The 27,249-nt window shown below is 39.1% G+C and overlaps 2 protein-coding genes across 2 annotated transcripts in view; one reads left to right on the top strand and one right to left on the bottom strand.

The window, feature by feature from the left end:
• Nucleotides 1-1,684: 1,684 nt before the first annotated feature.
• On the bottom strand, nucleotides 1,685-9,090 carry LOC113131804 (transmembrane protein 26). The gene is made up of 6 exons (XM_026309485.1): nucleotides 8,800-9,090; nucleotides 7,381-7,477; nucleotides 7,081-7,170; nucleotides 4,154-4,362; nucleotides 3,986-4,065; nucleotides 1,685-2,220 (listed from the first exon to the last, which is right to left on the bottom strand). The coding sequence occupies exons 1-6, from the start codon at nucleotides 8,988-8,990 to the stop codon at nucleotides 1,931-1,933; spliced, it is 957 nt and encodes a 318-aa protein (XP_026165270.1). The 5' UTR covers nucleotides 8,991-9,090; the 3' UTR covers nucleotides 1,685-1,930.
• A 9,543-nt stretch (nucleotides 9,091-18,633) lies between these two features.
• Nucleotides 18,634-27,249, top strand: part of arid5b (AT-rich interaction domain 5B) — a 69,578-nt gene continuing 60,962 nt past the window's right edge. The window contains exons 1-2 of the mRNA XM_026309192.2: nucleotides 18,634-18,715; nucleotides 19,042-19,296. Of these exons, the coding sequence (XP_026164977.1) occupies nucleotides 18,695-18,715; nucleotides 19,042-19,296 (276 nt within the window). The 5' untranslated portion in view covers nucleotides 18,634-18,694. The remainder of the gene's footprint in view (nucleotides 18,716-19,041; nucleotides 19,297-27,249) is intronic.

A 27,249-nucleotide genomic window follows, 5' to 3' on the forward strand; every position in this document is an offset into this window, starting at 1 on the left:
AAAATTAGAAAAGAAGTGAAAATGATTTGAGGCTCATCATTAAATGGTGTGGAAATACCTGCCAGTATAATGAACTACAACTAAAGAGTACCACAAACTACAGCCTCAAAAATATTCATGCAAATGAATGAATGCTTTGCAACAAACACAAACATTATTACATTATCCACGTATTGTCAGACGGTATTAGAAGGAACTAGTCTCTTTCTGGTGTACATAACTGATTATATGTTGTCTAGTTTGGGTGCTCGTATCAATAGGCCTGTCAGTCAATGTGACTATGGAGTAGGTTCAAATTCTCTCCTTTAAATTTTGATGTTTGAGAAGCTCTTTTTGTGCATTTGGGTCACAGACAGTACCTTTAACTCTGAATGGCAGAGAGACAAGGTGATACTGACAGCGACATCTATCATCAATCTGTGGCTGCTTCACAGATGCCGAATAACTCTTGACACTTTGAGAGCAGCTCTTGCAGTCTTACTTGGATATAGCCGTAAGCCTGTCTACATTCAAATAAAACTGATTCTGATGAAATATCTCAAATAAAAAAGTATGAGCCAACAGAGTCTGTCAAAAACTGTCACCAGATATATTATTAATTCAAAGGAAAATACACAGATGCAAACTGTGGGAGATTTGCTGCTCCTTTAACTCAGAACTGCAAGACTGAGATGAGACTAAAAGTAATATGACTAGTGTATAAGCAAAGGTCAAATAAATAAATGCTACTATAGAACATATTACAAGATATGGCACAACACGCCTAATCATAAAACACTGATTTCCATTTTTAAAGTTTTAAGTGTATGAAAGTAAAATCCTCAGAACATATATTGGAAATAATGGGAAATAAATATAAACACACTTAAAAAGAACTGTACTGTTTTTATCTGGGCTGTGTCATGTCAAGATACGTTAACATCTAACAGTGATCGTACGATATCGCAGAAACAACACTTTGACAGCTCCACATATTTGAGGACATTACATGTTACAAAAAAATGAAATAAAAAGATAACATGAAAAAATAATAATATACTTTAAAAACTTTCAAATTCTATAAAAGTTAAACAGAGGTTTTCTTCATAATACTGATTCTTTGGCATGGCATGGAGTATAAATAACTTGTATTGTTAAAGGTTGGTTCACACACACAGCTATGTGTCTTCTTCATTTCAAACCTAAATAAACCATCAGTCTAGGTTGGCCTAGAGTAACAGTGATGACAGAATCACTCTAAAGTTACAAATACAATGTTTTTTTTATCTGTAAACAGCAAATTTCTCTAAAAGGAAAAACATAATTGTTATTCATTGTTTAACAAACAACCAGCTAGGATCTGATTTGTCATAGTCAGTTTTGACTTCCTGCCTGTCGAGTCAGGAAAATTGTTCTCTTTCAGTCTCAGCATTTAGCTTTTGTGTCGTCTCCTATCTCTGTTTGTCTTCCTGTTCAAACTGCCCTGACTTGGCATCACGCTGTTAACGAAATCTGGCTTCTGTTGCTGTGCTGACAGCAGGTTGATGTGCTATAGGGATACTTTTCTACATTGTAAGATGCTGACAGGCTTAGTATTCTGCATTATCTGTTTACATGTGTTTACATGTCTCTGGAACCCTGTTTTCTTTTTCCCTGCTTGTGTCCTACTTTTTTTTTAAAATCACATTATAGACAACTAACCTGTCCAGGGTGTACCCCTGCCTTCCACCCGAGAGAGAGCTGGGATAGGCTCCAGCAGATCCCCGTGACCCTGAACCAGGAAAAGCGGGTATAGAAGATGGATGGATGGATGGATTATAGACAACTAAATCAGGTTTTAGCACCAAATTCTTTTCCTTTTGCAAACGCAGATTTTACCAGTCAACTGTAACTCTGAAACATTACGTGTAAGATCCCTCCTTGTCCCTGATTCCCCTCCTCCTCGTTCAACTCATGGGTCAACGTTGCTGGTGCTACTTTTAGAAAGCCTGAAGTCTTGGCAGATAACAGCCAACCTATACAAGTTCAGTATGACCACGAGGAAGTTCTTGATAGCAAAGAAACCCAGCATCTGGTGAAAGATGCCAAAGTAGGTCATGACGGTGAGTCTGACCACCAGAAAAGGCCCATCCTGGATGAACAACGCCCCCACGATGCTCCACATGTCTGTGCTGTGTTTAGCTAAGAGGGACACATCCTGTCCATCCTGCTGACTCTCGCTGTCTGGTTTGGTGTTCACCACTATTAAAAAGAAAAAGAAAAGAAAATATGGGTGAAGGAAGGATGGGGAATCACTGAACGAGCTGTCCAGATGCCCAGTGAGTACAGAGGTTGACTATTAGACTTCACATTTCACACCTGAGTTTCCTGCTATTTTTGGCTGATCTCGTCTAGATTTTTAAACAACTGGATTATTTTGCTAATAACCAACCTGGCAATAAAGGTTACTGAAGAATTCAAGCTACTAACACGACAATACAAATAGAGCAATATGTTGTAGACATTTCTGTTTTAACAAAAAGCCTAACTACGGGCAAACAGATAATTAGGTTCTGCTAAACACTTTAAATATATTACACCTCTTGTGCTGCTTCTATCTGGGTCATAGTGTTTATCTGTATGGTCACTGTTAAATAAGTCAAATAAAAATATTGATACCCAGGCTTTTTAATGAAAAGAACGCACCTAGCTAGAGCTATCATTTATTATTTTAATATATTTGCACATACATTTGCATTTCCCCTGGGTGGTGGCACATGTCTGTACTGTGAATGTGTATCTGTCTACATTATTTTACAGTGCATTTAATGAACCTGAAGTCTATACACAAATTAAAATGAGCTTTATCCCAACCAGCTACATCATAATACTGCTTTACATGTTAAAGTATTTTTACGTCTCTTTCAAAAAAACTTTGTTGAGTATATTAATAGTGAACGTGTTTACATTAACTCTGAGAAATCATTTCTTGTTCAGTACAGTTTGGCAAAAATACACAAACGTTTGACAATATAATCTCGTTCCAAAGGTGCATTTAGTAACTGTAATCATAATTCATGACCTGCATTAGCATTTTAAGAGGTTTTCTTTTCATCTGCTCTTTGCGAGGCAAAGGATGAACTTTGAGCCTCAGATGTATGGACATGTTGCTCCCATATTTCAACACGCTTTGTGTTTATTCAGCATTGACATATTCTGGGCATGAATGCACACTCACATTAGCAGACACACCCACATGAGCAGACACAAACACAAACACACACCGGAGGAAACACAGCTTCATTTATAGACACAACACAGCACTGTGCATTCAAGCGCTGAGTGCTCTAAATGTATATTGATGGCAAAGCTACACCAACAAGTTTCATTATGAGAAATATCAACATCCAGATTTTAAATATTAAAGATTGAGTTATGAATAATTTAGATTATTGGTGGGGGTCTACTTTTCCGAGAACAAAGTGGTGCTGTGAAGACGCTCTTTGTTTTATGAAACCCCACCCTTTTCCCCTAAGACTTCAGTAGGCAGGTTTACCTTCTTTTTAATGCTTCAGAAACATATCCACTAGTCGGGCCTTCCCTAAAAATGTTTCAGTGAAGTTGAGAACCAGAGACTTTGTCATTTCAAATATGTTTAGGAACAAGTGAAACTGGATATCCTTCGAAAGACTGTTAGCATTTATACAAATTCCTGATATATGTTCTTCCTGTTTGGGGTTTTGTTTGTGCTAAGTCAATTTTAGAATTAAAACTTTATGGTTTATTTGATAACCAGGATGGGAAAGAGATTTTTGGTTAACAATCTGACAAAAAAGGAGAGAGAAGAGCATGTGATTTTAGCTGAACTAACTCTGACTGTTTACTTACAGCACTTGACAACCCTCTGCTGACTTTACTCAGGTTCTGCCAATTATTAAACATGTTGTTTAACTTGCACAACAATGCACAGCTGTAGCTGCTTAATAAGCACCAAAGCCATTGGTTTAGGACACAAACACACACTGACCAGCCAGATGTATAGGGAACTGCAACATGCTCCAGGTCCATATAGCTAAGATGACGTAGACCAGCTGAGGACTGTTCTCACTGAACACAGGAAAAAGACAATTAAAGTCAGTCCCATGGGTTTTAATGAATGATACATAAGAAACAGGCAAAAGGATAAGCCACCCACTTAACGTCTGACAGCGTCTCACTAGTAAATTCAAGGATGTCTGCCGCTGTGCCAACAAAAATTAGGAGGAGCTGCGAGAGCTTGTCGCGGGTTATGCCGCCCCCCAGGGGGAGCAGCCATCTCCCCAAAATAAGAAGAATGAGCAGGATCTGATGGAGACCCAGGATCCAGTCATTGGAACAGACAGCTGAAAACACCTGGTCGATTTTCTGGAAAAAGAAGAACGAGTCAAAGTTTTATTTTTGCCAAAGACTTAAGATATTTTCTACAATGACTGGATCTGTTCAGTCAGGAATCATCATGTGTTCATTAATATGCAGTCCTTAGGTCATGTGACACTACATGATCCAAACTTCACCTTGCTACATCTATGTTTGGTCTGCCAAATACTGAGTTCTTATCCAGTAAGTCTTTTTTATAAGGACTAGACTGGTGACAATCTATATTTTATTATAACAAATCCTGTGCAGAGACCAACACCAACTATGTGTTAATCCTGTCTGTAGATTACAGTTCCCCTAAAAAAGTCTGATGTTCTCAGCCCTAGGCTCAATTATTCCTTCTGAAGATGTAGAAAGGTTAAAGGAATGGGCTTTATCAGGCTGTGAGAACGCAGACAGACAGACTGTTAGTGGCATTAATTAGTTGATTTTAATAGGATTTATTGACAGTAAGAAAAAGACAGACTAGCAGTCATATCCTTTAATGACTTCATTATGTTGGACAACTTGGTGAAATACAATAAAGGGCTGGGGCATCTGGCCAACTGTTAAAGGTGTGCACACAAATCTTTTCTTTTTGATTCTCCGGTGCTCACTGAGTGGGTTGGCTATTTATATAAATTTTAACTGCTTTGCTCTTACTATTTTGGACCACACTGCTTTTAAGATTTTTGTGTTTGCAAACACTGGAATCTACTGCACTCCAAAGCTACATTTCTTTTCTAATTCAACCTGTGGTTGCAAAATATGACAAAGTGAATGTGGTAGTTTCTTTCAGTTTTTCTATAGATATGTAGATGGTACTACTCTCACGTGCAAAAAACCAGTAGTTTTATAATTGGTAGTTTGCAGTGGAAACATCTGCCCTTGTGTTGCTGAGATTACTACCTGAATGACTCAAAGCTTTGTCAAATTAAATCCCAGCATAATGAAAATAAGGCCTCTGAAAATATGTTCACCCATTCATAGCCCTCCAGAATTCACAGTAATAACCAATGAAATGCATAAGTAATGCATCTCAAAGGTCTGCACTACATTTCTTTGTACAGAAAATATTATTATAATTGGTAGATAATTACTAAGGAACACTTGGACACACTTCTCAAATCTAATAAAGTTAAAATGTCTAAGAGAACAACTCATCCACTTTTTTCTGGCTGCATTAAAGACTCTTCAGCTCTTTCATCAATCTTATTTGTAGCACAACATTCTATAGATAAAGGCCTGCATTCACTGGAAGATGCTTTATCTCCCATTTGATTGTTCTGAATTCTTTGATCCTCTAGGGCTGTTAGCGGTTTTCATCAACCATCAGTCCAAACTGGTAATCACCAAATTTCTGCTGAAACTCTGCTCCTCAGTTACAAAATACATCTCCCTGCATTTATGTAGTCAAGTTATCAACTTAATACCTACCTACACCCTGCTGGTCATCAGATAACCCACTAGCATAACACCCTGGCCAAAGGAGGAAATAGCGATCACTGATATCAAAACAAGGAATCTCCTCACAATACACGGACGGTTTCACCCCAAATCCAGCATCCTGAGACTGCAAACTAAGCGGAAGGAAATAGGCTGAGCACTAGTGAACGTCAGAGCCACAATCCAGGATGAAACGGCCAAGAAGGACAAACCTGTGCACGGTATGTACCACCAGGAAAAATCCTACCAGTGGCTGGACAAAGATGGACTGAGGGATAGCACAGGGACACTAATCATGACAGCACTGGAACCAGCTCTAGGTACAAGATCAACAGAGGCTGTGGTCTACCACATGAGGCAGGACCCCAGATGCAGGCTCTGCAAAGAGGCCCCTGAGACAGTCCAGCACATAACAGCAGGATGTAAGCCACTAAGAGTCAAGGCGTAAATGAACACCACAATTAAGTGGCCAGCATAGCGTAGAGAAACATCTGTGCCAAGTGTGAGCTGGAGGTCACACGATCAAAATGGAAAACCCCCCCAAAGTTGGTTGAGAACAACAAGGTTAAGAGCCTGTGGGACTTCCAGATATAAACTGACAAACTGGCAATGGCTAACCGACCAGACATAGTACTGGTGGACAAACAGCAGAAGAAAAAGAGCTAGGAGGCTGTGACCCCCAAACTGGGAGAGTGGCTCCATCAGATTCTAGGAACAACATCTGAGATCTCTGCACAGATGAGCGCAGTCCAAGGAACAGCTAGATATGTTTATCCGAGTGTGTGGGTGTGTGTGTCTTGTCAGATTAGTTGCCCAATCTAACCTGCTTCCAGTCGCAACATGTTTGTTTAATGTGTGCAAAACCTGAAGAGTAAAAACACCAACTTATGTTTTCTTTTTTTTTGTGGGGTGGGGGTATTTATACATGGATATGTCTTGGATGGCTGAAGGGACTTCCTGGAATTTGACTCTCTGGCAGCCTCAAAGTGACAGGAAGACAGCACTTTGACTATGAATCACACAAATGTACCACCAAAACTAAAACTGCAGTAAATTTACATGAGGAGACCAGAGGAAACCTGCAATCATCCTGACAGTTTCTTGAGAAATCTGTTTTATCCTTCATATTCTGTATGATTCATACTATGTTGGTTTCAAATACAAAATACACGAGAAAAAAACATCTTTCTTACTTTTGTTCCTTTCTGTTCTTTGCAGACATAGTAAAAAGAGAGTATTCTACAGTAAGAAGCAAGTAAACTTACATGCGTTTTCTCTTACCTTCAGGTAGTTCTGGTATGTAAGGTTTCCTAAGGTCTCGTTCAGTGTGATCACTCTACGTACGTTCTCCCAGGAGTCAAGTTTCTTGCACTGAAAAGAGTTGAAAGAGGCTTTTCACAGACTGAATGTAACAAACTACGTGTACTTTTCACTTTAACTAAAACTTAAACGCTTTGACGTTAAAAGCAGCTGTAGTATTTGGTATTATGAGCTCAGCTCCTCAGGAACATTTGTCATTAGATTACACGGTTGAAAAGTAGCTACATACTGACTAAGAGTTTGGTTTTAGATGTGGAGTACCTGAGGGTTGCTGGCTTGGTTCTGCTGGCGATGGAGCTCCAGCAGCCAGATGGAGGGAATAATACTGATGAGAAACAGAAAGATAGGAGGAGAAAACCTGCAAGACAACAAATAGCACGTTATCAACACAAAATAATAAGAACACCTGGAACTATTCTGTAGAGCTGAAACACAAATTGAATAATCAAGTGGTCAATTTCAGTAATTGGATAATTTGATCATTTTTGCTTTTCTTTGTCATTACATAAAGGTTACTTCAGGGTTTTGGAGTATTTATCTGACAAAATACATCTGAATGTGTCTCCTTTGACTCTTTTCACTGTTTTCAGTATTTCAGTATCATTTGCAGAGTTTATTACCTCAAGATACTGCTAGACAAACAGCTGCTTCTTGTTAGTCACTATAATATGTTTTGCAGCTCACCCCTAACAGGCAATGATATAACTATATCATTATATCTTATGTTATAAAATGCTCCCTTCCCCCACATCCACAGAGGTGGCAGGGGGAGATGATTTTTTTTTTTTTGGCAATTGCAAAATGAATTTCAAACTCAATAAAGACTAGCTAAACCCATGGCAATATGACATGCAGTGAATTTAGTTTTTATGAATAACATTACTATAAATTTGTACCAAAATTATTAAAAGTGAATTGTGTATTGAATTAGCACTTTGTACACTGAATTTCCAATTGCAAAATGTATTTTCAAATTGCATGACCAACCTGAACATTGAATTGGAAATTACAAAATAAATTGTAAATTGAATAAAGAAAAAAAAAAAAGATTCAGCTTCCATTTAAAATTTTAACCAAAATAATTCAAAGTGGTGCAGCACAGTGGCTTGTGGTTAGCACTGTTGACTCACAGGAAGGAAGTTCCTGATTTGAAACCCAGCTGGAGCCTTTCTGTGTGGGGTTTGTATGCTTTCTCCAGATACCCAGGTTTCCTCCCACAGTCCAAAAACATGTATGTCAGGTTTATTGGTGACTCTAAATTGGAGAACATGCAAACTCACAGAAAGGCTACATTGAATTGTGAATTGCAAAATGAATAAAGACCGAAAATCCATGGCGGTGACCTTTCTACACTCAAATGCACTTTTACACAGTTTTGACCATTCACACGTTGACAGAGCAGCCAGCAGGGGTGACTTTGGGTTCAGTGTCTTACCGGACACATGGACACATGTGGACTAGTTAAGCCAGGACTCAAACCACCAACCCTTTGGTTGATGGCAAAACTTAATTGCTAATTGTATTTATACATACATTTTCAAATTATATGAAGAGACCAGAGAAAATAGCTCATATGATTATTCATTGGACTGTAAAGCAAATTGTATGAAAATATGTACACACCACACAGCTGGGGTTAGTTTTACACAAAAGGACTAAATATTACAGCTCAAAGCTTACCATTTATAATCTTTTCCCTTTCGCCTCTTCAGTGTAATTATCATTTCAACAACAAGCGGCAGAAAGAGGAAAGTCAGGAACCAGTAGTTGTGATCCTTCTTCACCCATGTCACCCTCCACACACCGACCAGGGAGACGATGATGAATAGCGCTCTAGTAACGACCGCACATGTAAACTTCAACAGGCTCATCACGCTGGCTGCTGAATGCACAGTGACAAAAAAACACGGCTGGGTTTAGTTTTTTCGAACAAAGTTCCCAAGGTTTAAGCCCCGCCTACCATGTGGTCCCAGCAGGGGGACACTGAAGAATGAGGGAGCAGACTCCCAACAGGCTGCTGCCTGAAAGAGCTCATTCTGCAGCGTTTTATAGAGTCCATCATAAACTCTGAGAGTGCACGAGAGGGGGCAGCAACACATCATCAGTTCATTCATCTGATGACTAAGAGTCTGCACATTTACATTTCTGATGTGACTTCCCAGTGAAAGTGTAGAGAGCCACTGTTAGAAGAAGTATTAATGACCTTTAGGAAGAAATACCACAGGGCAAAAATATTCAACTGCAAGTAAAATCCTGATCTTTTCTGATAAAGGGCATACATACGTACTGATTACAGGCTTTAAAATCCTCCTCTTAAAACTAACTACTTCTGTCAAACTTCATGCAGTGGATTACTGCAGTGGGGTACAATATTTCCCCCACCAATGCAGTGTGGTAAAATTATTAAGGGTTATACCTGATACCTTTGCCTTTTAGTACAGTACTTTAATGTATTTAGTAAAAAAAAAACCTTATCGTGAGAACCATGGGTTTGTTTTTGAGGAAATGTACATTATAATTTGTTATTAATATTAATATGTTGTCATTTCAGCATTTCAACATTTGTATTAGTTTTGGATGACGGTGCTATTGGTTGATTAACAGTTTGGAAACATTTGCTGGGATTTGTCCAACATAAAGTTATTATCATGTAGTCCAGTCACGTAGAGTTTGTTTGTGTATATATTACCCAAGACTAAGTAATATCAGGCCACTATCACAATGCAAATAAACAATTGTTGTTGTTGAAAACATAATTTCCAAAACATTTACTATTCTTCTTATTTTTTTCATTTATCAGATATTGACTCAATAGAAAAATCTTTTTTTTAGACTGTGCTTTGTGCTGCTCTACTTGGCTGCATGCTGAGTTGATTTCTACCTAAATCAATCTGACCAGCCACTGCAAGCAAGAGGAAACAGTAGAAAAGCTGTGACCTTGGAAAGGAGACAGGCTTTTCCTGCCTTTGTTCTAAATATTCTATCATCATTTCACGTGAAAGCACAATGAGAGTTTCAGAGTCAAAAAAGTTTGGTAGAGAGTATCAAGCGTTATGTAGGGGTGAAAAAGAGTTATATTACAACCAGCCTTGAAAAACATTGTGGGCTGAGTTTTTTAAGAAACCACTGGGGGTGTTTTTGTAGAACATGTCCATAGTGTTTAGTCAGTTTCCTGGTGCCCAAGCTTTTGAAGTCCAGAATAAACTATAAACAAAAAAGTGGCAATGAAACAAAAATCAAACCAGTTTTAGTGGAGTGTTCCCTCTTGACTACATCAAATTTGTCTGTCAGAGTCAGAGACAGTTGGTCAGTCATAGAGGGAAACAAATGCTCGTCTGTTGACCGAGACAGGAAGGCCATCCAACATCAGACCCCAGGCCTGGTCTTACCCACTGATATGTGTGAGGGTGTTGTTCAACACTCAGCTCTTGACTGCATGGAGATGATAATGACAGAGATGGCCGAGAGGCCACAGAACAACAAGTCTCTATATGCTGCTGCTTCAATCAGCTCTGCTACAAAGCTCATCTGGGGCTGCACTCTTTGCTGTGTCAGCACAAAAAAACCCTTTGCCATGTAGAATAAAGTGGACCACAGAGGAGCAATAATCTGTATCAGCTGTGAGATCTGTGTTTGAAGTTCTGCTGGTTGTAATCACCCAAAACTACAAAGTATGATGACAGATATAAAAAAGAACTGAAAACTAAAATCAAATTAAGGCACTGAGGTTGAAATGCAGTTCGAGCTGGCCCAGTGAAACTTATTTTATTGCATGTTTGCATACCAAAGAAAATGAAAAAAACATCATGTAGCGCCATGTTAGGGATGCACGATTCCACTTAGAATAATCTTCATGTTTGTGTTCACATTCACGCTACACTCCACATTTTCTACGCAGAGAGGTGCAGAGCAGTGCTAGACCTTAAAATCATTTTCAACCATGTTGCATCACACTGGTGTCTGAGGTTAATGTGGCTGACATCAGATGAAAACAACAAAGGTAGCACCCAGGCCTAATGCAGCCAAGATAGTTTAAACAGCATGCAGAGAAAAGCCTGCAAATATTATTCACAGGGTTTACACCTTATATGGACACTATTACTGGTTATTTTTTGGGTCTTTGACCTTTCAGCTTCCTGCTAGCTGTGCAATACTAAAGTGAGCCTGAAGGCGATAGGACACATAGGTGGGAGTTCAGGGGTCAGTACATTACCAGGAAAAACTGAAAAGATACAGGTCAGTCTATTTTAATTCTGTGACTTTAAGTGTTTATTATTGATTGCATGAAATTTCGATATATTCTGTACTATTATTTTAGCTCTGGATTTTAAGGCCTATTTACCCTTGAGGTTCCCCAGCATGTTGACTCACTCTGCTTACTAACCCTCAGATTTTCATTTGTTTTGGGTTTCAGCCAGCAGTTTAATTGTTGCGTGTCTAAACAGTTTTTTTTTTCACCCTCATGGGACAAAAATTCAAGTGAAAACTTTGAAGTTTCAAGTCTACAAATAGCATTATTAAAAGCATGACGCTTTGGTATAATGTTGGAGGAATTAGCAACATTTCGGGTTACATTTAAAGCTGCAACCTGCCCTTGAAACAGCATTTTGTAGCATGAGGTCACAGCACATTGCAGCTTTTATATCAGTAGTTTGTGACCAACAGCTACACATCTGTCAAGCCTGATAGGCTACACTCTGTAAATCTTTGTAATACAGTTGTCACCAGCTCCATGTCATTACTGTTGTGTCTCAACAGGTGGCGTTCAACACCACAGCTTCCTGGAGGAGCAGAGCAAAATAGCTCTGGGAGTGACGTCTTTATTAGTCAACCTGACATTTCTGCTAATGTACAAAAAGTTCAACACACTATGAAAAAAAGGAGCAAGAAGGGAGACTGAAGAGATGTTATCAAAATTAGCAGCCATTGCTCTGTGTATATCAATTTATTTTTAGGGATGAAAAATGTTTTGTTTTGACATCCCATAGTAGTTACCCCAGTTAAGTGGCTATAAGTCATATTTTCCAAAAGAAAACTCCTTTTATGGAGAAACCATTGAATCCATTTTCCCTTTGTTTATTCATTTAATTTCATGGCAGCTGCGCCTCCTTTAAAGCCATGTCAGAAACAACACAAGTGGATTGTTTCCCAAATATAAACTTTCTTTAAGCCGAGCAGGTCATGGGTGAAGCAGGTGGCTAAATTACTGCACAAACTCTGGCCTTGATTCTCTCTCCTTGTTTTCAAAAATACTGTTTCTACTCAGGGCAGTGCAGAGTCACATATGTCAGGCATTCGCATGAGAGAAATTGGACTTAAATGGGTAACACATGACTCATTTTGTCTCAGCCCCGACAGCTGCAACAGGCCAAGCAGTTATTGGACAAATATGATTCGCCTCAGAACAGAGAGACTCTTCAAAGCTTTTCCAATGTGGAATCTTTGACGTAAGCCGAAAAATAAAAAGATATTCAAGGGGATTTAGTGTGAAATATATTGAGTTACATATCAAGAGTATTCCTTTTCCTTTCACTTGCTGGATTTTTTTCTGACCTTAACCTGACAACGGCTATGAATTGTACATTAGGAATCAAAACAAAAGACTATTATGCAGCGCTGTGCTGGGCCCTGGTTGCTACTTGGCTCATATTCCCTGTACAGTAAATAGCCCACAGATGTTTTACATTGATATTAACAACCTTAATTTGTCCTGTGCAGCAAAAGGCCAAACATAGCGTGGGGATTAAGTTCTCAGCCATGTATCACACACAGCACAGACAGCAATCTCATTTAGTGTGAGTGAAATTTACAGTGAGTGGGTTTTTGCATAGGTCATTAGTTGTCTCAAAATACCCCCCTGTCACCATAGCAACTTCAAGTGACTGCTAAATTGCCTTATAAAATGAGATAAATTATTAATGCTGATAGGTTCTTTCTTTAATATGTGTGCACAGGTTCCCAGCTCTGAGAAAAAACATTGTATTTCCTTTCCTGCTAAGCTGTAATGGAACAATTCAGCACTTGTCAGTCAAATTTGAAAATATACCCTTTGTCTCCATTCTTGAATAGGCTCTATGCTTTGTCCTGATTTGCAAATATATCACAAGGATTACACAGATTACAACGGTATTGCACACATGACAAGTGAAGCTGTATTTAAGTAAAATACCTGATGACAAATCTTGAAAACTGCCAGCCTAAAATGACTGCACTGTAATTGCCTGTACACACAGTTATTTGACATATACATAATGCAGTAGTCTCAGCCCAGAAGGGAGGTTGTCATGCACCAGTGAATAATCTGATCATAGATGTCTGCTGACATTTATGCCCATTTTATAACAATTCAGCATTTGTCAGAATAGGCAGTGCTGATGCATTGCACAGATGGTAAACGTTGAGGTCACTATACTCAGTGATTTCATAGTCAATGATAGTTTGACCACTGGGTGTAATAATCTGACTGAATTGAAAAATGCTGAGATCAGGTTGTGTATTAATGTATTCCTCAGATGTCGAGGTAACACTGTGACCTCTTTGCTTCAAAAATACAGATTCTTTTGTAGATTTTGTGGTGTTTGCCTCATTCCCTGCACTGAAAACATCCAACTCACACGCAGCTGTAACTCAATCTAACAAAATGCTTTTTTCAATCACTCTCATCTTTTATAGTTATACCCATCAGGCATTTACATAAATACATTATTCATGGTTCTAATCCCTGTTTCAGATGTGGAGATATAAAATGTGACTCGGTGTGTGAGTGAGTGTGTGTGCCCTGATGTGTATGCAGATGCAGACGAATGAAGCAGCCTATTTTGTTTGTGGTTTTAAAATTTCTGATTCAGCTGAGTACTCTCCATCAATGAGGCAAATTTACATTTGCTGCAGCAGTAATAACATAAAACCCATAGTGATGTTAACACTTGTATACACTCAAATTCATGTTGCCCTGCTGCATGATTACATTTGTGTGGCGATTAATAAAATGACTCACTTGACATTATCAAACAATCCTGCTGTAATAGTGGTCTGTGAATGTGAAATTGCATTTTGCAGACAATTAGTTCATTATCATGGCAGCCATTCAGATAGGACAACCAGTGTTTTCCTTATAAATTACTATGTCGAACATGTAAATATATGATATTATGTATGATCAGTTGCCACTGCCAAGAATGGATAAATAGTTTGTTGGAAATGAGGGTCGTCATTGTAATTGAAAAGGTGGGTTGTAGAATCCATAAATTATGCATAGACATGATGAGATATGGTAGCTCAGATAAACAAATGTGATATTCAATATGAACAGAGGGAAAAATGTATCGTTTTTCATCGAGCCTTTTATTCTGCCATGAACAGTATTTTCACACACAGTTCACTGCATGCAGTAGCTGCTTTGATGTTCTGTAGATATCAATGCATCACAGATATTTCTAAGCTAAGTCAGTTAATATTCAGCCTACAGTGCACTGGCTGACTCCTCCTAATATACACAGAAATCATCTCCAATAGCCTCCAGATGAACATATCAAACTTAAGTCCTGATTAAAAGTGATCCTTTCAATAAACTAATTGGATTTCTTGTGCATGTGCTGTCCAATGTAGATGGACTTACATGTGACTGAATGAAGAGTAATGTAACACCGCGTTATAATGAGTCTAAGAGGCTAAAATTAGCCAGCAACATCACTCAGATCTCCTCTTACCTTTCCTAAAGTCATGCTGCAGATGGGGGGCATTGTCGTGTGATTACAGCAGCACAAAGATGCAGGTGTAAAGTTACTATTGAAACATGTTCTCGTGGACAAATTTACTTGATGGATTTTTAATGTCCCGGGGCTTTCCATTGATGATAGATGAATATCTACTGGATAATGCAATTGTGCATGTGGAATGAGTAGGAGATAGTGTGTTGCCCTAATTTCTTAGAAGCTTTCTTGCTTTAGTCATCTGTATTTTCACAATGCCTTGCAGTTCGATTAGAATTAGGATCCTAATGTCACATTAGAGATTGTTTCCTGTAAGTAAAAATGATGTTTGGCCCCACTTTTGTATATCTCCTTACTGTTCAATGTTCAAATAAGCCTATTTCCCTTTTAAGGCTATGCTTAACACTTTACTAGATGCCTGACTTTATATAAGAGAAGGCTTTAAGCATTTTTATGTATATGTACTTAAGTATAGTACTTAGGTATAATCATTTCAAATTTCTTCTTCTTGTAGCTCAACTACAGGCGTTAAAAATATATATAATGTTTATGTATGAAATGCCTGGTAGCCTCGCATTGCGTAAGGTATGTCATATGTCATGTCAAAAAAGAGACCCAAGCCCCAACAACACATATTTTGCAAAGATAAAAACAAAGAAAATGTTAAAGTCATCATGTTAGAGGAGCCGGAACAAGCAAACTTTTGGTGCTTTAGCTTGAATAAAAGATTAATCAATGTTCAACATAGCTGCAGATTAATTATCTGCCAATTGCCAAAGCACTAATAGACTAAATGTCTCATTTCATCACAATTCGCTGCTCATAATAAAAAAAAAAAAACTGTTATAAAAAAGGAATTTTTCTGTTATAAAAACAAGTAACACTATTTTGGCCTTAAACTATTCAAATTCATTGCTCTGGCTTGGATGGGACCTTAGGCAGACAAATAGTTAATAGTATTTTGAAGCCATTCTAACAACAAAATCATATTCATCATGAAGACATGTCAACATATGGTCAGAATTACTTCAGGGTTATGCTCTTTTAATGGCTTTTGTATTGCTTTGCTGTGGTTAAAACTGCCATTTTGAGGTGGCTTTCCAGCCACAATTGTGGATCCCTGCTGAGGCTGCCTCGTTATATGGAATATGGAACACCTGTTCTGAGAATGAAACAAGGCTTTATCATTTCTCCAGTTACTGGATATTTCTGCTGCAGCCAACAAGTAAGCAAGTATCTGTTTCAAATATATTTGTCTACTTTTTTTTTTGTATTTGTGTGTATTTATGTCTTTCTAGTGCTTTTCTCTGTGAAGATTTTCAGGCCTCTTACTTATTAATGCAGTCAACACATATTAGTGGAGATAAGAAGAGTTTTGTGTCACAAATATCATATAGTAAATAATCATGTTTCACTTGTTTGCACCTAGAAAAGTGCTGCAATAAATAAAGTTGCAGTCGCTAATTGCAAAAGTGAAAAAAAAAAAAAACTATTTGAGATTATAAACTGAGTCTGAACCTATAAGTGAGGCTGGACTTAAAAAGGATTAGTTTCATATTTACTAGTCTGAGCTGCCACACTCCAGCATGGACACTATGTAATTCAGTTTGTCTGAAAGTGATGCTCAACTATATAGTGTGTCTCACGGCACTTATCTCAAACTACTTACGTAGCTGTAGATATAGTTTTCATTTATTTCATGTTTCAGCTTTACCCAGAAGTAAAGCTGTGTAAATATCTCTTATTGATTTCCTAATCGCATAGACATGTTGAGACAATAGAAACTGATGAGATTTTTCATTTTATTCTCAATGTCTTAATGCAGCATGTGCTACTGTGTCCCCAATATTTTGACATTACACCATCACATTTCTCCAATACCCCTCTCTCTTTACACACATACAATTTATTTATTAACAATAAAGATTCCTCACTGTGACGCTCCATTTACACCACTTTACATCCATATCTGCATCCCAGTGTTGCAGCCACTGCTGGACTCAGGCTGTAGACAAGTAAACACTTGCAGTTGCCAGATAAGAGCTCGAGTGGTGCCATTGATTAACCAGGGACTTCATTATGGTGGCTGTCATTAACAATGCAGCCCCATTGATTCAGCCACTGAAATGGCTGAGAGAGAAATCAAGAAAGATAACACCATGGTGGTTTATATTAGATTCACTGCGGGAACCCCAACACTACTGCAGCCGCATGCAAGACAATGAGTCTCTGGGTAATCCACCTTTTACCCTGAACCGATGCTCTAAACTGGTACTTAAAATATCTGAGTGTCACAGAACATTGCCTCAGTTATTTTAGTATTAATAGATTATGTTCTGCTGCTTCTTTGAATAGAGGGCAGTGGAGAGACGCTCTGATGGCACAGTTTAGAGGACTGAAATGATTTTTTTTTAATCTAAAATGTTGTTTTTTAATGTTCTGTCTGTTGAAGCTCATATTATGTGGAAATCATTATGAGCCTTGAAGCCACTGGCTCTTTGTAATGCCTTTAGGATAAATATCAGGCAGGCATTCATAACGAAAACAGAAGCTGAAAAGAAAGCATGTCAATTTAGTAGACAGCCAACACTTTACTGGATGTGAATCAATGCGCCTGTATGCTCTGCCCGTCATTTCAAGAAAAAAGGCGCATTGCGTAATACTGTACTTGAAATAGCTGGTGTCAGAAGTAGGCCTTTGTCGCTGTTGTATGCTCTGGGATCTGAGTGGTGGATAAATGCAGGGCAAAGGCTGGATGACAGTGGAGAAACAGCACAACACTGTGGACTAAGTAGGTACTTCCCAGGACATGAATAATCTCCGACAGTCGAGATAATACAGCTGACACATTCAGCCAGCGGAGCCTGAAAACACATGTGAATCGAAAACGTGAAGTTTGCTTGACTTATCACAAATATCATACCTATAGTTAATAACTCATGTTTGTCCTGGTTTCTAAATACCGTTGTAGTTCCCTGGTGTTTACAATACGAAATATTCATCAGTATCATTATATTAGGGGCTTTGATCGTGGAATTGTGTTAAGGCGTGTGAAATAAATATCGCGCTGTCTTCACAAGGTCAGCGCAGCGTTTTGACATGATTTATGTCCGGACAATGGGCCGCCTCGTGAATTCTGTCTCGTGACGCCCGCCTTTCTAACTCGGCCAATTTTGTCTTTTCATGCTTGTCTAAAAATATATAAAGGCCATTATTTTCGGTATTAGCGCCAACCTGCGCGCCTGAGCCATTACGCATACTAAGTGCCGCTCAAAGCAAAGCACCTCTCGGGTCCCACATTGCCTTTTGAGGAATCATTTGATAGCCCTATTAACTTTCATGTAACATTGTTTCTTGAAGGCATCCACAGCAAGCGCCTCAGTGTCATTACTGTGAGAAATGTGCTTTCATACTGAACGTCTTTTACAGTCCTGGAAGACACATAGTCGCAGAAAAGCCCACAAACACAGAATATTAGCGCAAATTAAGCACATTTGAGCAGTGAATTGTGCGTAAACAGTACTTTCTACTTTGACATGCAATCACTACTCACTGCCTGGAGAAAATTGTTTATCTGTTTTTATTTATATGTTAATATTTTGTCTAGACGTGTGAATACGCTGAATATAAACGCACCAGAAAAGAATGATCACAGATTTACTTCATCAAATCAGTACAAGTATGTACACAGTTTTTCTTGCAGAGCATTTTCCCCCCAAAACATATTTTTCCTCAAATCTTCATCGACTGACACACGATGTTTTAAACTCTACAGAGATATGTTCCTTCCAGGACCTTCGGCAATCCATTCAAGCCAGCAAGTTTGGAGAGCGTGTTGAGTTTAATCAATTCATAACGTCGAGATGGAGCCGAACTCACTGAAGGTAACGTTTGTTATCAGCCGTCGATTTATTTTATTTTCGCATTGGGTTAATCGCCATCTACTGTAAATTGTACTGAATTGACTGATTTACAAAAGTTTGACACATGGCATTTAGCATGACCACATCTGTGTCATATGTTGAACGTCTAAAAATAGTTTGGTTTCTAATTGTGTGCGGATAACCGAGATATCCTGATGTGATATTTGCCAGCCGTGCGTAATAACGCAGGGCTGTTTGAAATGTTTCTGTCCACTTAGCTACGATTTGTTTACCAAATTACTCTGTAAGTCATTCATTAATTTCTCCGTTTGTGTTTTCCTCTACAGTGGGTGGGCTCGTCTTGCGGTTTACATGGACCATATATATTCTATAAAGCTTTTAAATTTAACTGGGACGGAAAACCGAGGATTCTGTCTCTCGGAGACTTTTTCTTCGTCAGATGTAAACCGGAGGATCCTATTTGCATAGCGGAGCTTCAGTTGCTCTGGGAAGAAAGAACAAGCAAGCAACTTTTATCCAGCTCCAAACTTTATTTTCTACCCGAGGATACTCCCCAGGGACGGACAGTCACTCACGGAGAGGTATGAATATTAATCGCCTGGTGGATAATTATGCATGACCAGTCTTTTTCCGTGTTTCTTCTCCGTGCTTTCCCTTTTCGCGAGCATTGTATTAAAGAGCATCTTTACTGCATTAAGAGTTGGCAGTGGCTGCATAGTCTCCGGTGACATAGACGTTCACATTTACACTGATGTATCTGAGCAGTGAGAGGACTGACCTACAGCGGTATTTGTTCTCCGGTTTTACTTTAGCCTATTTGTCTATTGTGGTGTCAACTGCTGAATGTGCACTTGTCCAGCTGCGCTCTGTGAGGCTGCCGCTGCGCTCTATGGGGTTAATTGTGTTATAAAGGGGAAAATCCGCAAGAATCCTGCGCCGAGGCTGTCATTTCATTTCTTGGTAAAGCGTGTCAAATACTGACATATGGGCGGAAATTGCGAAACGGTAATGAATGCATGGGATCAAACTGGCTCAGATCGCGCAGGACGATAGTTATTAGATATTTTGTAATGCCGCCTGATGTTGAAAGAGGCAGAGCGAGTCATGAAGCCAGCGCCGACCCGTTTTAACTACTCTCCACGCTTTACATAATTTTCCATGTGGACATTTCCATACTCAACAGTGTGATATTGTCAGCTCACATTTGAGGCGGCCTCTGTGTTACATTAAGCCATTGTTGGCACAGAAAAGCAATAGTTATGATTGACTGTGGCCATATGTGGCGCTTGTGATCCGGTTACATCGCCGTACTGAATGGCATTTCGAGAGTTTTTCTCACTGGCTATAAAACAAATGATGTTTTGTTTTCCTCTGATATTCCTCTGCCAGCGACTACAGCACTTTAATTACTACTCTGCTTTTGATCACTTGCGGCTGGATTTAAATTATTCTCTGCTGCTGTTATATTGTTTATAGGGAAGGACAAAGCCGTGTTTGTACTTGACTCTTCCGCTGATGGTTTACTTACATTCTTTCCTCTTGAGTAATAGAGTGGCTATCACATTTCCCTTTCATGAGAAAGGTAGCTATTTATGGCCTGCCGCTTAGACAAGCTATCATCTTTGGGACAGAATTCTTCTATGAGCGGGTATCATCTCCAGAAGCCCTCTCGCTTTAGCCTTTAACACGTTACAATTATTTAGTAATTACTTTAAATGCATGCATCGCCGATTCAGAGGCCACGCTTGCGCAACGACATGTCAGCTCCGCCCCTTTCCCAAAGACTGATTTGCATTGCAAAGTGCTTACATTCCAGTCCATTGGGTATATCTGGAAAATATTACATTAAGTACCAAAAGAGCTGCACTGCCAATGCAAGTCACATCTCAAAGCATTTGAGACATAAAGTGGAGTGCAGAATGATAGAAGATGAAAAGCATCTGCTGCAGTCTGTGTGTTTGATAACAGAGTAAAATCATAAGAGGAATAAAAGCAATTTAACTGCATTAATTATGTAGCAGCCAGCACCAGAGTACACAATCCTGCAAACACCAGAGACAGATGCACTTGCTTTGAAGTTGCACTCTGATTATAGAAGAGAACAGGCTATGAAATAATACAATTTGGTGATGATATGTTTAAGTGCAATGAAGGTGCCTGCAGGCTGACCTCAATTAAAGGGCTTGTCAAACCTCCTGCTCTCAGCAAATCAGACTACTTACTGTATATTGCAGAGTGGAAATTGCCCTGACAACTTCAAGTCAGTTTATGACCTTCACTGAGCCCATTCAGATTCTCGCTGACTTTGCCCCATAACACTAATCTGCGCTGCATGAGTCAGCTAGGAGTGCTTACAGATGCAACCTATAATCTAAAAAACAAACAGGAAGGGTAAACCAGCCACACAAAAAGCTGTGATATCAAGTCATTGGCTGTTAAACTATGTGCCTGAGTATCAGTGAAAAGATTGTTTTTAAAAGGTAAACATTTGGAGAGAGTTCATTTTTAGCTGCTCTAAGTGCAGTTTATAAACCTCACATTATTCTCTCCTTGTGGTAGTGCATAAAGACAGATGAATGGTTGTGTAGTTTCACTGTAAATCTGTAATTGACTGGCTGAAAACCAGGAGTTGAAATTAGCCCAGTGACTCATCCAGATATGAGCTTGATAACTTACAGCTCTCGGGAAGTGTTTTGTTTTCACAAGGTTTTGGTGCTAAATGACCACAGACATTGTGAGGTATAACCACAACGCTGTATCACTGAGCTTCACGACATTTATTCATAGATTTAGTTACTCTTGAGTATCTTCACACAACATAAAACAGAAGCCATTTGTGACATTTGACATCTAAACAGCCGGTGTTGTCGCTGCCTTTCTCTGTGAGATCACACCTCATATCTTGTAGATAGCTATTATCTTAAGTCTGAAGCCAATATCCTCCAAATACCAAAAGGCAGGACTTTTCTTAGACATCAGAACAGCCTTATATTGAACTAGCTCACTAGAATTGGATTACTGATTCACTTGTGTTCTCAGTGCTGAGGTATGATGTAATTTCCTGGTTATTTCTCAGGTATTTGTTTGTTCTCAGCCTCTCCTTTTCTGTGTTTGCTGTGTTTTGCTGCGCTGTGCAGCTACAAGAGGAACCAACCCATGACCTACTGTGCTTGTTTTTCTTCTGTCACAGGGTTGGAGGTCAATTCCTTTTAAATGCAGCCAGCTTTAAATCCAGTCAGCTTTGGCTGGAAATAAAAATGGTGATTCATTGAATAAACCTCAGTCTTGGCGTCTGTGTTTGCTGAATATTTGATAAACAGAGCCAGAGAAAATGTATTAATCTATTTATACTGAGTTAATTATTAAGTCCATATGTGGAGGAAGCTCTATTTTTCATTGTATCCCAACCTGACAAGCAGTGTTTACCCCCACCAGTTGAGCTCTGCTTGCTCTTTAAACAGGCTTTGTGTGGAGTTGCTCACCCATTATGACAAACCCTCTGTTGGGGCCTCTGCTCTATTTGTCTGCCTGCAAACTGCCACTGACTAAACAGTCACATGTGTTTTAAAACTCATTGAGTGACACATTATTTCTTCTCACTCCAAATGCCTGCCTCTCTTCCTGGTACTGCTCACTGTACTGTAATACTTTCTGTTTTTGAACTCCCCATTTCAGGAGAGAGCTGTTATAGATAACAGCTCACCGCACACAACAGCCACTTATTATAAACTCTCTTCACTCCCTGCTTTAGGCAGTTAATTGCTTATGCTTATCTTATGCTATATATCCCACTTTACTGCAAATACAGCAAGGCGCTCTTAATGGGAATTCACAACCGCGGAGAATATTTCTGGATCATGTTATATTAATGTGCTATTATCATCACCTCTGATTTCATCTGACCTCTCTTCTCCTCTATTCTGTCCCTCTAGCTGACAAGGCTTTGGCACACACACTCACACACACATTGACAGGCCGGGGACTGCAGCAGTAGGCCAGTATTGATTGCTGTGGAAAACACTTTGGCATGCATCCAGAGCCATTTCTTCAGTTCATGGCAGTAGTCCATGCATGTGTTGCAGTGTTTGGAAAGCCAGCTTGTAGGGAAATTAGATTGTATTCATTTGCTGCTTCTTTGATTTTTCCTACGGGAAAAACCCTGAATGGGTAATTCAGGCATCTGGAATGCTAGTTGAGTTAAGTGTAAGTGGCTTAGATATGCGACCAGCATTTTGATGGATTAGGTCTTTCGGCTGAATGACTGGAGTGTAAATGTGATATGGCACATTTTTACAATGATCTTCAAAGAACATCCATACGTCTCTCTTGTCTTGACCAGTTTGTACAGTATACCAAATCTCCCCATTCACACAACAATGGCAGGAATTTAGAGGTGGGGGGAGTTAGAGTGCATGTGTGGAGTGCGCGCATGTGTGCCTCCTCCTGCCGCAGAACAAGTCATTAACTCTGAACACTGCCCTCCAGTGAATTCCTCACCATTGCTGAAATAGCATGTAAATTATTACCAGCTTTTTAGGATAGTGTAATTTAAAACCTTTAAAATGGAATACCCTGGACTTCAAAGGCTATAAAAAACCCCACTAACATTTCCCATTGGTTTATGAGTTGTCATTCCCGTTTTTCACAATCTTCTGATTCTTTTCACTAAACTGCTTTGTGTCTTTGCAGCCTAAGTAATGATATGTTACAGCAGCGCCCAGTTTGTCAACACACAGGAGACTTTTGGAGCTCTTTAGCTTGGTTTTTTCCATTTTGTAATTGACTAACCACTTGAACAGGCAAACATTTGCCTTGATGCATGACTCCAGTGCCCCCAGCTACAGTGGATCGTTATTATAACCTTTGTGTAGAATGCAACCACAGATATTAAGCGCTTGCTTAATACTCCAGCCAGTATTTTTTATTCTTAACTGCGTTTCATGTTATATGGAGCATGTGCAATCATCGTGCCTTTTATTCCTTTTGTGTCTGTGCATTTTGCTAAAACACAAGGGTACAAAGCTACAGTGATTCAAGGGAGCTGACACAGGTTTTTTTGTGGTGTCACCTTACATGATGGATGCCTCACCCACTTTCGGAACGGCTTTGAAAACTCCTGTTATCTCGCTATTTTTCTCTGTCATTATAACTGCACGAGAATGCTAAGTTCATATATCACCCCAACTCATGTAAGAGCAATCTCTTAATGGAATCAGTGAATAAAAGATGAGTTCAGCACCCTGCAGATATTACAGCAACTTTTATGCATATGAATAAACTGCATGCATTGCGTGCCAGAACATTATGTACAATAATTCTCACCTTTTAAATGTTGTACCTTGAACTCTTTCTAGTCTTGAGGCAGTCTAAAATAACATATTCTAATTCAATTCTCCCTGGCTTACTCCCCAGAGCTACTTTTTAATTCCCAGATAAGTTTGTTTTGGGACACTGAAGCCAAGGTCAGTGATGGGGAGGGGAGATAGATAATGAACTCATATTGTGTTTCATACCCTTGTTCACTCTCTCTCCTTCTTTCTCTCTACTTCTCCTCCTCTATCCCTCTTTGTCTCCACATTGTCCATGTCACCATGTCCATTACTCAATTACTAATCTCCTTTGGCCTTAGGAATTCCAGCGCTGACCTCTCTGAGGCAGCAGGCTGAAACCTTCCCAGCATGGCAGGAGCTGTGTGTGTGTGTGTGTGTGTGTGTGTGTGTGTGTCACTGTGTGTGTGTGTGTCACTGTGTGTACCCACAGTATAGAAAGACACTTACCCAGTGGGAGCATGCACCCCTTGACTCCCAAGCTGAAAGTCCTGTCGGGGCGATGAGACGCTCTGCCGCAGAACGCTGACATTCAGGAATGCCTGCCTCACTGTTTGCATGCAGTGGCGTCGATTTCTTGGAGGGAATTGTTCAGCGTGATAAGGAATATTTCAGGGTGCATTGTTTCTAATTGGATCACCAAATATAGAATTAGGAATGTCCCTCGTGCTGTTTTGCCAACAGTACACCACCCCATCCATATAAATGAAATGATATGGATTTTAGTGAGTTTAATTTCAATGAGATTGCTGGAGTCATGCGTAGCTTGAACAGAGTTATCTACAGTTTCACAGCAGAAGTCTGTTTTTTCCACTTTCAGTCCATTATGTGCAGCCATAGCAATAAATTACTCAGTAATGTTTTTGGAGATATCACACTGCTGCAGTAATAACATGAATTATTGACAGAAGCACAGAGAGAGAATGTAACATTCAGCTGTTAATGTGTTACCTTGCATTTTAACTCAATCATAAAATGAGCAGTTAGAGAGTGTGTGCGTTTATTGACATTCATAGATAAAATTATGGTAACACATGAAAACATTTGGTGTAGGATTCAGTGTAAAATTCTCTCAATGCATGTGTCACTGAAATGACACCAGGCTGTTTGGTATGTTGCTGATGTGTAGTGTCACCCCTTGGCTGCAGGCTTGCAGTCCTCTGACCTATATTATCAAGTGGCCTGCTGGCTGTGTCTGCCACTTTGCTAAACTATCAGCTGCATAACTCGAAATGACAGCACAGTGTGGATGCCCGGCATTTACACAAGAGCAATGGCCCAAGTTTCTAAAGCACATCTTTGAAAGCTGAAAACCTAAATAGTCAGTAGAAGACCCCTGCAATGCTGACAAATCCTGCTGGAATGATGCATCTTGGAAGATCTGAATCTGATCCTAATAAATGACTATTGACTACTACTAATAGATGAAGTCAGGCAAAAATGTAGAGCTACAACTGATGATGACTATCAATTACTATTTTAATAATTTTATACTTTAATTGATTTATAAATACAAGAAAATAGTTAAAATGCCACAATCACAAGTCCACCCTGAGGCATTAAAATGTCTGATTGGCTTTGCCCAACCAACAGTCCAATTTAAATAACTTTTATAACTTAAAAAAATCCAGCAAATACTCAGAGCATTCTTGGCATTTTTGATTGAGAACTAGAGAAAGATTTTCTCTCGAACACTAACTTATTAACAGAATTTAATCTGACTGGATTGAATTGGTGTCTATTTCATGTTTACTGAGTAAACTAAACATTGTCTGTACAGTAATGAAAATTATTACTTGAAGCCTAGTTTGATCTATTTCCTATTATTGGTGGAAACATTTAGTTAATTTTAGTTGCACAGCAGGTTGGTGCAACACTGTTGTGATTGTTTCTCAACAACTTACTGGGCTGGCTGGTTCTCAGAAACCTCTTACTTGAGACACAGCACATTTCTTAATTCTACAGTATTTGCATAAACATTTCTCAATCAAATATTGTGACTTATCCAAACCACAAGCTGGTGTTCAGCTGTGTGACTGTATGTGCTATGTCTACAAACTTCAGCCTGTGTAAAGTTGGCTGGTAAAGTAAAAAAAAAAAAAAAAAAAAAAAAAAAACATCACAGTATATGGTAAAGCTAATAGCTGTAGCCTGTTTTTAGAGCTGTGGCTCCGTTCATAGACTGATTATATTCTGGACTGTGTTGACAGCTGCTGAATTGCTCTCACCTGTTGTGTTTTGCTCTCAATCTGAACAACTCCCCAAACAGGATCTGTTGACACTCACACAAGGCACCATGTCATTCAGCTGATTGATACAGAGGCAATGGCTGTGTGTTTTTAAGGTCTGCTGTTGCTGTGTGTAGGCTCTGGTGTGGTATTGAATTACTTGAAGTATTTCAGTTTGACTCATACATCAGTAGCAGAACATTCAGTGCATTATTTTTGAATAAAATAGCCTGCACTGGAATGTTTCGGGATTTTGTTTCTCCGTGTGCTGTCAGTAGATTGCATCAAAGTACAGTAGCTCAGTCTGTAGAGATACATTACAATTTAGCTTTTGGCTGCAGGCTGAATGCTATTTACTGTTACTCTACATTATTCAAATGGCCTGCTTTTCTGAAGGCAGAAACAGCAGTCAGTTTTTCATTGCATGGAAAGCTGGTTACAACCACCCGCCACCACTTGACAGCTGAAGACAGCTCATTATAAGAAGACTGAAAACCCATGTTTGATGTTTCTACTTAGTGAGGGAGGCACAGCTATATCAAGCTATCCCTCACAGGCTTTTCCTTTATAAGGAAATACTGTCTCCAATTGGTTGGGATTTGATATGCCTGTAGTTGCAGATGATGAGAGAACTGAATATGGGTAATTTTATAGACAGAGCAGACAGAGAATCTAAAATGCTGAAAAAGTCATGTTTGCCTTCAGAGTTGAGGTAAAATAATAGAAATGCTTTGAAATAATCCATTGGAACATAAGTGCAGCTTAAAATGCCAAAAACCTGACAGTTTCCCAAAGATTTCCCAAAGGAAGTGTTTACTGTAGAGTTGGTTTTTGTTTGCATTTTATTAGATTATACAGATGTAGCTTTTACTGTCCACCCTTTCAACATCCAGACATACAGTGCGTAAATATGTCAGTGTAGCATATAAGCATGTTATTCTAATGTGAGTAAAATGCAGGCTCTTTGAGGGGAAATATG

Source organism: Mastacembelus armatus, chromosome 15 (genome assembly GCF_900324485.2).
Source record: "Mastacembelus armatus chromosome 15, fMasArm1.2, whole genome shotgun sequence".
NCBI classification, from domain to species: Eukaryota; Metazoa; Chordata; class Actinopteri; order Synbranchiformes; family Mastacembelidae; genus Mastacembelus; species Mastacembelus armatus.